This window comes from Cariama cristata, unplaced genomic scaffold (genome assembly GCF_000690535.1).
Source record: "Cariama cristata isolate BGI_N322 unplaced genomic scaffold, ASM69053v1 scaffold12119, whole genome shotgun sequence".
Classification (NCBI taxonomy): Eukaryota; Metazoa; Chordata; class Aves; order Cariamiformes; family Cariamidae; genus Cariama; species Cariama cristata.
Genome location: NW_009635294.1, coordinates 2,929 through 13,237, shown reverse-complemented (window position 1 = coordinate 13,237; position 10,309 = coordinate 2,929). Strand labels below are relative to the sequence as shown.

At 46.9% G+C, this 10,309-nt stretch overlaps 1 protein-coding gene across 1 annotated transcript in view; it reads right to left on the bottom strand.

The window, feature by feature from the left end:
- Positions 1 to 1,091: 1,091 nt before the first annotated feature.
- IL21R (interleukin 21 receptor) overlaps positions 1,092 to 10,309 on the bottom strand; it is a gene marked incomplete at its 5' end in the record, with an annotated part of 9,392 nt that continues 174 nt past the window's right edge. Inside the window, 6 exons of the mRNA XM_009707481.1 lie at positions 1,092 to 2,081; positions 5,208 to 5,289; positions 6,101 to 6,197; positions 7,363 to 7,540; positions 7,952 to 8,103; positions 9,471 to 9,667. Of these exons, the coding sequence (XP_009705783.1) occupies positions 1,170 to 2,081; positions 5,208 to 5,289; positions 6,101 to 6,197; positions 7,363 to 7,540; positions 7,952 to 8,103; positions 9,471 to 9,667 (1,618 nt within the window). The remainder of the gene's footprint in view (positions 2,082 to 5,207; positions 5,290 to 6,100; positions 6,198 to 7,362; positions 7,541 to 7,951; positions 8,104 to 9,470; positions 9,668 to 10,309) is intronic.

Sequence of the window (10,309 nt, the reverse complement as noted above, 5' to 3'; positions counted from 1 at the left end):
AACAGATTATTGCTACACTGGAAACGCACATGATTCACCAGAGGTTCTCTCGGTATAAGATCTTCTGGAGCCAAGCAGCCTGTGGGTTAGTAGCACTATGCCTACATAAGATGTAGGTCTTCACATTCAGTATCAGTGTTACAGTAACTTTTTAAGACAATTACCCTAAACAAAACAGAGATACAGAGATGTTAGAGGGAAACATATTCACAGTTACAGCACAAATAGCAGTTTCATAGTTGGCTTTATTAGCTAGCAGAAATTGCTCAAACTTTGTGCTACTGACCTGTTAACTGCCACAGACCAGGTCCAAGGCAGACGATGGAGTTACAGGCACATCCAAGTAGGACAATATTTCTGAAATTTCTGCATAGTTCTAAAAGCTGCTCAATGTTTCAGTTAATATGCTTGGAAAATGCTGGGAGAGATGCTGATTTAGTAGAAAGCCCTGGTAGCAAGAGTTTGGAATTATATATGTTTTGAAGACTTTTCATTTGCAGACTCCACCTGGAAATGCAAAGTCTTTCTGAAACCTGAGTTGTGTTTGGTCTCTTCGACACACAGTTCTGTCACGATTATGAGAATTGTTTTTGACCATATCCCATGGACAGGGCTGGGACCCTCCATAATTAACAAACTATTACAGCTGGGTTTAAAAAGCCAAAGATATTAGTAGGAAAAGTAACGCCACCTGTGTTGTTTGGAAAGGGTAGGGGGACTTTAATGTAACAAACATGCTTGCCATGGGTTATGCTTCTAAGATTCCATGTACATCCAAACTCTCGAGTCATGTGAGAATACCAGGGAAAAATAACTTAAAGTTTTGTAATCTTTATAAGGTCGCTGTCAAAAAAATTTGCACATGTACATAAGCTAAAGGGTAATTTTCATGGTACAGTTGTTTTTTCTGCCATTATAAGGGGGGGTTGACCTAGGATTTAAAAAAAAAAAAAAAAAAGGAAAAAACCCCAATCACCTCAAGTGTACAGACATTAGCAGGGTAAGTGGCAATAGAAATAGGCATATATTTCTTTGGACCTCACAGTTTTCAGTTGTATGCAATAGAGCTTACACAAAGTAAACTCTGTTTCTCTTCTGAATTTTGCTAACACTGTGCTCCTGGCATAGTATGGAAAAGACCATACACTCTGCAAGGCAACATCAAGTCCTCAGTTTGTCTGTGTCCCATTGACAGGGCTGTCAGTGCGACAGGATACCCACTGCTTGACGTAGCTCCGTGGAAAGTTCTCCCCCTCCTGCTCAAGAGGGATGGACTCACAGTTGGTCTGACTGTTTTGCTCAAATTCACAGTCAACTGGACTCCCACAGTCCGAGTCCACAAAGCCACTGTCAATAGTGTCCAAATCTACACAGATCATAGGGTAACTGTCACCAGGCCTTGCAATGTGAGGGAAGAAATCATAGGAGCCTTCACTGTAGGAAACACTTTCACCATCAGGAGAAGGCAGAGAACCTGGATTTTCCAAATCCCACTGATTAGGCTGCAAGCAAAGGGCTTCTAGGATGCTCCCCACCCCTCCTTCCAAAGCCCTTTCTACTTGCTGGTGGGCTGGGACACTTGTGCTCCTCAAATGGTCTGTGGACACAGAGCCTGAAGCAAGTATTTTATCCTGTGTGCTCAGGTCAGCCAGATGCAAGTCACTGGATATCTTTCTGTCTTCATCATCAACATTAACCTTGGGGTAACCAGTTTCTCCAGCACTGTCTTCCTCGCTGGTATGCTCATGTGCCCTGTACACACGGTTACAGTTGCACTGGCAGCTACAAGGTGTAAATTCATCGGCCACAGTCACAGTATCAATGGACAAATGCCCATATGACTGGTCCTGAGTCCCACTGCTACTGTTCACACTAGACAGCAGGGACTGGCTATCCTGACCTGCGGTAGTTGGGCAAGACACGCAGGGCTTCCAAGGCAGATCTCTTCTCAGCTCACGCAGCTCCTCCCGTGAGGTGCTGTTGGAAGGACGCATGGTGTAAACTTCTAGGACTTCTGGAAGGACTATTCCCCATTCAAAGAAATCGAGGGTCATTTTCATATGGGATGCACCAACCCACTTCTGCATAAAAGGACATACAGGGAGAGAGAGGTTAGTATTGTCAGGTTTGAGGTTCCACAGAACAACCAAAGTTCTTATGCTTTTAGAGGCAAAGTCAAACTCTAAAATCCCTGACTCCTTCAAAACAGCAGGGTATGAGATGCTGTTATTACCAGACATAGGCAGTTGCAGGAGAACTGACTCAAGTAACAGAAAATAATTAGCTCTGAGAGATTTGCATGGCTTTGCAGTTTTCTTTATACTGCAAAGAATGCCACTGCCCATAGCAGCACTCCTTCGTGCATCAGCCAGAGGTCAAAACCCAAGCCGCCAAGCGCCCCTTTCCCTCTTGTTCTCAACACTGCTTCTCTCAGGATGGTCAGCTTCTCCCTCTGTGTGCTGCATCGGTATGCAACAAACACATAGCCCTGCTCTGTCACTTCCCTTGCCTCAGTTCCCTGGGAAGGGGGTCAGGGCAAGGCTTCTCCCCATCTTATGTATGCAACCATGCTTCAGATCAGCCTTTTCTCTCACAGCGAGAAGAAGGAAGTAGGGATAGGCTGGGAATGGGGACCTCAAAGCACTGCCTGCTGCAAATAACACTTACTCAGATGATTAAGGAGTGCCACACATTGAATCTTGCCCTTCTGTATCACCATTAGTATTACATTCTGCCCTGGGCCATGCGTTTTCTCTAGATCATGAGCCCCTTGCACTCAGTCTCATCTGGGAGTAAAGGCACCTCTGGGTTTCTCTGATATAAGAACAAAGTAAAAGCTTCTGTTCTTTTTAAAGAAGTCACTGTATCAAACAGTCAGATCACAGCAAACTTTAGGTATGTGGCATTAATGAATGCCAGTAAGTTGCACTAGAGGACCCAGCAGTCCAGCGGCTGGCACAGCACAGACTCAAGGCTTGGTTCTGCTCCCTGTCTGACACTTACCTAATGGCTCAGCTGTGTCAAGGCTCTTCTAAGTGCACCACTTTCTGCTGCTATAAAATAGGTAGCAACGCTGAGCTTCGTAAACACTGTGAGGGCTTCTAACAGAGTGCTGCACAAGAGCTGGGTGTTGCCACAGCTGTCAGACTGCCTTAATTGTATCGGCCTCCTGTCCCAAACTGCACTCAGCATAACTAGACATGAGCAAAGCATTTGGGAAGGGAACAGCTCGACACAGCTTATTACCATTTGACAGAGAGCATGGAAAAATCTTCATTACAGCAGGAAGCACCAAGTCTATTTTAATGTATTTTTAACCTAAGCTACAAAGATCTTATTATTAAAGCTGAAATGGACAGAAAGGCACCTAAGGTGCAAAAGGCTATTTGAAGAAACAGTAGGCAATCCCTTTCTTAGAATTGAGCAGGCAGAATATTTCCTATTCCCTCTTGACAATTCTTTGCAAATTCCTGCCCAAAGTGAATCTAAGGACCCATATACATACAAGAGTAAACAATGTTCCTCTGCTTTCCCTTCTCTTTTTATGTCTTAAACTTTTCCTCTAACATTTTCACTGCTTCCTACCTAATCTAGGACTGTTGCCTGCAGAGTATTGCTATTGTAATTTGCTGATCATTATTCATAGACATAACCTAACCACTTGCTTTGATGCAGGCAGGATGCAGTTGAATAAGCCCTACATCAATTGGTTTCTTGCCAGCCAAAAGTGACAAGTCTGCTCACGTATTAGTGATGTCACCACATCCTCTTGACACCCCCCGCCTGTGCATCTTGTGCTGTGGCTGGGTGGGCAACTGCTGCTTTAATCTGCAAATTTACTAAGTAGTAACTCAGCTTTAGGAACTGAGGCTCGGGCAACTGCTGCTTTAATCTGCAAATTTATTAAGTAGTAACTCAGCTTTAGCAACTGAGGCTTATTCCCTTTCCGGCAGCACCGAACGGCCTAACTAGAAACTAGCAAGAACCTAATTCCCACAGAACAGAGAACCCTATGGCTTCACCCTGAGAGGAGCATGGCTCTTGGCATGCAGGGTGCTTCCCCTTCCGCTGTGAGTGCTAGCCTGTGACTCTCAGGAATTCCCACACTGAGTCCACCTGACAGCAACCGGTACCACCTGCCTCACAAGAGGATGCAAGTACCCCTTTGGTGCAGATATGGGAAGCCATAATAGGGCTGAAAGAGGAAGGCAGGAAGGAAGTGAGCAGTCACTGCAGGCGTCAGCCTGAAGGCACCCATCCAAGCCTACTTGCTTAACCTAATTGCAAACATCAGCTATGCAGCAGTGGGAAAGTACATGAAGCTCATTAGGGCCTAGCTGATGTCCCTCTCCCAGAAGAGGGTCTAAGAAAAAGCAGAAACAAAAAGCAGACACTGAAGTGTGTCTGATCAGTGCTGCTGTAGCAACAGGAACTTGTTCAGAAAGAGGCAGTGATGTCTGCACTCACATGCCAGCACTTTTACAGTTTGATAATGGCATTGTGAGTTGCTCTTCAGCTTAATATAGCCATTATTTATGGACGCTCAATGCTCTTTTACTTTTGTATCCTGAAAACTCCAGCAAACTCTGCAGTCTTTGCAAACTGTTTTGTCACATAAGCAAGTTTGGGTGGTGTTAAATGAGAAGAGAATATGGGAAGGCTTGGCAAAGTTACTCAAAGACACTTCCTTCATAGAGAGGCAGCTGCACTGTACTATCACACAGCAGTTATTTGCCCTTGAAGCTCTGGCCATCTTTCCAGGATGATATGCAATAGCTATTGTCTGTACGAGTGACTCTTCAGAAAGAACTGCATGTTGAGCTCGTGTCACTGCAGAGGCTGGAGTGGGAGATCTGGGTCCATGGCCTTGATGGCAGCATGGGACTGGAGCTTTGGAAAAGTCCCGGTTACTGTCCTAGTATCCTTTTGTCCACTCCTTTCAGGTTCCCAGATCATGTATGAGCTCAGCTCACCCACTGAGACAGCACCTACAGGGAATAAGCGGCACAGCCATGACATAAAGGCCTTCATGGCACAGAACAGACACCGGAGAGCTCTGGTCCTTATATCTGGAGCCGTTTGGGATTCCCTTGAGATAGATTCCCCTCCCCCCTGCCCTAATGAGAATCCCTTGTCCCAGATAGCGTGATGGGCCTTTTAGTTTAACTTCGTCATGTGCTCCACTCGCTTGTGTAGCCTGTTTATACCTTGAAATCTCCATTATGCACCAGGTAAAGAGGTTTGAAAAAGGAAGCAGGATCTGGGATGCAAGCCATCTTCTTCCACAAGCTGGAAGAGAAAAGAGAAAGGCTTTGGGGTTAAGCGCATATTACAGATGCAAAGCAAGGCATCTCCAGATCCAATTCAAGCAGCTGAAATCACCTGCCCAGCCTCACAAGTTAGCAAGTGGCTGAGGATCCAAGGATGTCTTGTGCTGTCAGAGCCATCTAATGGCCTTTCTTGTGAGCCTCACAGGAGGTGGGGCTTCAGCCCTCAGGACTCCAGATACAATATTCACACCAAGGAAAGAGGTTCCAATTTTTTCCTTCCTGAAAAAGTACGAAGTGCTGGAAATGCATTTTCCTCTCAGGCTGGGCTCGCTGGTGGTCTGCATCTGCAGGCCAGAACCCTGCCCTATGCATTCTTTCTGTGGCTGTGGGCCACGCCAGCCCTGTTGCTGCCCCAGCCCAGCACCCTCCTCTGTGGTAGCGTGCACCCCATCCCTCTGCAAAGGCATGTGACCCTCCAAAAAAAGCTGTGTCAGCTTAGGAAAGGGGCAGGCCAGCCCTAGCTGCTGCTGCCATCTGGCAACTGAAGAACACAGACAGGACCAGGAGAGCAGCCCAGGAGGCTGGGTGGCCCCTGCTCAGTCCCCATGTGCCATTGTCTTGTACCAACCAGCTGAATGGCAGCAGAGCCCCAGAGAAAAGCAAGGTGCTCTTGGCAGTACACCAGCTGGAGACCATACTTTGCTTGTCCTCACAGGCCCATAGCTATGTCTGTGCATGGATATACAAGGTGCAAAGAAGGCTGCATGTGAACACCCCATCTTTCAAGACAGAACAGGAGCATTTACTCCAGCTTCCTGAAGCATTCTTACCTCCACTGTTTGGCCAGAAAGGTTGTGATTGAGGCAGTGATTGCCACGACAACACCAAACAGCAGCAGCCATCCCATGCCTGCTGTCTGTGTCACTGCTGGAGAAAGAGACAGGGTCATTCAGGCTCACCTTGCATTTCTACCCTGGTCAATAAGCAGGAGATGGTGACGAGACACCCTCAGTTTCTACCCCAGGCTTTCTCTTAGGGACACTAAGGCTGTCACTTGGGGCCCAACACTCCAGACATGAGGTCTGAATGAGGATGCTCAGAGAAGACTGCATTGATGAAGGGAGCAGTGCATCAGCTGCCCTATGGCCTGACGGCACTGCAGACCGACAGCCAACATGCTTGGAGAAGGACAGCTCCCTACTACAAAGACCTCTGGTGTTTCTGACTCCTCTTGATTTAGGGACACCTCCACAGATGATCCATGAAGCGAAAAGAGAGTGTGGCTGACCAGAAACATGTGAAGGAAAGGTGTTGACTTGATGAATGCTTGTTGGCTGCTCTCTGCCCGTGATGGAAAGGAGGACCTTTGAGACCCAGAACTCAGATAACCATTAGCAAATGGAGCCTGACCCTGCTGCCACAGCACCATGTAATACTTCAGTTCAAGCTGCAGACCAGCGAGAGCAAGGAAACTCAGCACATGCTGCTGACATTAACCACAGTCATCCTGCCCTGCTCTATTTGAGACTCCCTATTTTCATAGCCTCTGTTCCACCGTGACAAGCACCAGCGTACTTCTGTGCATAAGGTACTGTATACTCCCTGTGGAGTGGGAGTGGTGGCGATCAAATGGAACACCCACACCCAGCACGACCAAACATCAGCATCCAGACACAAAACTTAGCCCTGAGAGCAGTATCCCCTCTCCTCTCAGCTGAAGGCAATACTAAGCCCCAGTAGTGAAGGCACCTCTACTACAACTCCCCTATTTCTGAAAGCTGCAAGCAGGACCCTGGACATTTGACACTGGAAAGGAAGCTAGAGGCTGCACTCCTGCTGTGGCACCCATACATACAACCAGCCTCATCAAACCCTCTTCCCATGGGTCATTTGCAACACAGTGAGAAGGTCAATACAGACAGCACATATCAGCCCAGGCCTAGGGATCATGTACTCAGTAAGCAAGGCAAACATGCCTGTCTTTACTAGGCTATTTAGCATTTGTTCTAATCAATTAGATTTGATTACAGTTCTGGAAGCATTCTCTGACATTGGACCAACTGAAAGGGCAAGGAGAGCTGGTAGCATGTACCGGCAGGGCTGGTTTTCAACATCAGTGGAAGACTCCATTCACTCCAAAATCCATGGTAGCCAGTGTCTTCTCGAGGTCTGGCTCTCACTTGGATCTCATACTCAGTGTTCGCCTGGAGCTCCCATGGCAGGATCACCAGTGTCCGTTTATCTTCGTGGACAGCTTTAGTCTTCTGAGTCTGTGAACGATTAAACACCAAACACTCAGGGCTGGAGTGACTGCTCCTACCTCACCCTCACTGCTGCACAGTGAGGAGCCCTGCAAAGTAATCTCCTCTGCTTTCATGTTGTTTCTGCAAGGCCATGCTCTGGCTGGCCAGTAGCTGCATGGAACCCTGGGGGATCCTTCCATGCACGACAGCATGAGAAGCAAATGAACTATCAGCCTTCCCCACAGGATCTAGTACTTCTCAAATACCTTCCGCTTCTCGATTCTTTTTTCAGTTTTGCCTGTTTTCAGTCCAGGCAAGCAGAGAGACACCTTTTCTAAACCATGAAAAACCTTCTTCCACACCAGTGCTCCTGTCCTGCTTGTGCTGGCCTCCTCTGCTGGTACATCCTACTTGACGGTAAAATGACATCTCACTTACCTCCCAGGTGTCGGTCCTTCTCTTATAACGCAGCTGATATTCCAGCTCCTCATTTAAAAAGTAGAAAGGAGAGTTCTGGTAGATGGTTTCCCAAGAAATATTGTAACCCTCTGAGAACACAGCAGTCAGATTGAATGGAGGCTGTGGTTTGACTGGAAGACAGGATGGTGTTACCCTTCATAACATTACCGCAGAAAAGAGATGGCCCAGTATGGTATCAGCAATGCAGAGCAAGTAGGGAGCAAAACTACCCTGGCAAGGGTGGGCCCTCCTACACAGGACAACATCCACAATATTCCTGCCTCTCAGGCTGAGCAGTCCTGAGCCATGCACAGAACCTCACACCTCAGCAGCATAGTAAAGTCAGGCTCACATTTCTCTGAATATGCCTTCTGCCTCTCCCTGAACCTCTTCTTCACCTAAGGAACAGGAAGAGATAGCACAAGGGACTAATACCTCCTGCGAGATGCAAGGAGTAGAGCACCTTGTTCTTCTCTTGACAAAGGAGGACTCCGTGCAGCCATGGTCAGTTACAGTTAGAGAATTACCCCTCAATGTAACAAAGGCATCAGGAAAAGCTGAGGCTAGTGGACACTGCATAAACCCAGTGCAAATCCTTGGGTCCTAAGTGCCTAAAAGGCAAGCTTTTGTATCCCCTGCAGCGTGTTTTCATATATTGAAAAGCATTAATGCACAAACTCCAGCACTACTCTGCAGGGTCCGCCACTGAGCTGCGATGCTTCTGTATGGGGACATCTGGGAGACGTGCAAAGCACCACTACCCAATGTATAGTGTCTCAGTGTGGGCAAGGGGCTTTCCTGAAATGTTATGGCATTTGGCAAAAAGATGACACTTCTCATGTAAAGTTTAATTTCAGAAGAATCCGAGTAGAAAAATCCTTTTTCACACATTTGCATGGTACCTGTCTGCCTGGCTAACCAGCCCTTTTCTTCAGTTTGCTACACAACTCGGATTCCACCAAGTCAACTATAGAATTGCACCCAGTCTTCCTGTCATGCAGGAGAGATAGTTAGGAATTGCCCCAGAAAGGGGAACTGCCACCTCCATTGTGTCAGAGACACTTTGTGCCACCCACAATAATGTCACGTTGGTTCAGGTGTCCACTGCAAGAACCTCCTAGGACTCCCATGAGGATGTGTGTGGCATTTGCAATTAAAGCAATTCCTCCTGCCCTTTAGATTCTAGCCGAGGACAAACACTTGCATAGTCTGGTATGAAACTGATCTAAGGTGGAAATTTATCACCTCTTGCTTCATGGGGAAAAGGAATTTCCCTGTGAAAAGGCTGGGGCCAAGCCAGCTCTAAGCTCAGCCTCAAGCTTAAATGCTTCTGTAGTTTACAGTAGCAACAATAGGGGCACAGTGCTCTGTGTAGACAAGTGCACATCAAACATAGCCCCCCACCACTGGCTGCCACTCTCACTCCTTTCCCAGACTATACTGGCAGATAGACATAAGGTCAGACAGTATTTGTCAAATCCACTGTTTTCATACTTACTGTTCTCTGCCATATAAAAGTCTTTGGAAATCACGTGCTGCCTATCAGCTATCTCCGTAACATCCACCTGGACCTTGATATCTGCCAGGAGTACAGTCATGTCCACAGTGCACATGTACTGTGTGTGACTGGTGTTCCTGGACAGTTGTAGAAGACTGCAGGCAGCCACAGTATTTTCTGGATCTTCCTCAGGAACCCTAAAAACACCATAACAAACAAACAAGTCCACATCTACCACATACTGTAGTTGGACTAATCTGTTGCTGAACCACCAGGCATAGAAATTAACAAGAAAAAAAAAAAAAAGAGGCAACATGTTCAAATAAAAATTTATCTTCGACAGATTGTTGTTTTTTGGTTTTTTTTTTTTGTTTGTTTGTTTTTTTTTCCTTCTATTTGCTCAGCTTAGCATCTTTGAGAGAAGTAGGAAAGTGATGCTGAAGTGCTTGTAGAAAGGAAAGGTGCTCATCAGGGCTGCACAGCCCAGGACTGTGCCCACTTCCTTGCTGAGGCAGAACAGCAGCCATAGGGGGCTTGGACAAGCTGCGTGAGCCCTGTCAGCACACATGAGTGAAAGCCCATTGTTAACAGCAGCAAAGGGAAATGTATTCCCAGGGCAGGAGAGAAAATAATGCCAAGGAAGCCAGAGTCAGTGTAGCAGTCAGTGGCAAGCAGTGCAGTCAGCGGACACAGGAACCAGGCATCCTTTGCTAGGGGAGAAGCCAGCTGATAACTGGAGTGTGAAGTACCAAGTAAAAACCAGCACAGTGGCAAGAATAAGAGTTCTACCTAACAAAGAGGACAGAAGGACACCACTGTGCTATAGCCATGTTAGAAGT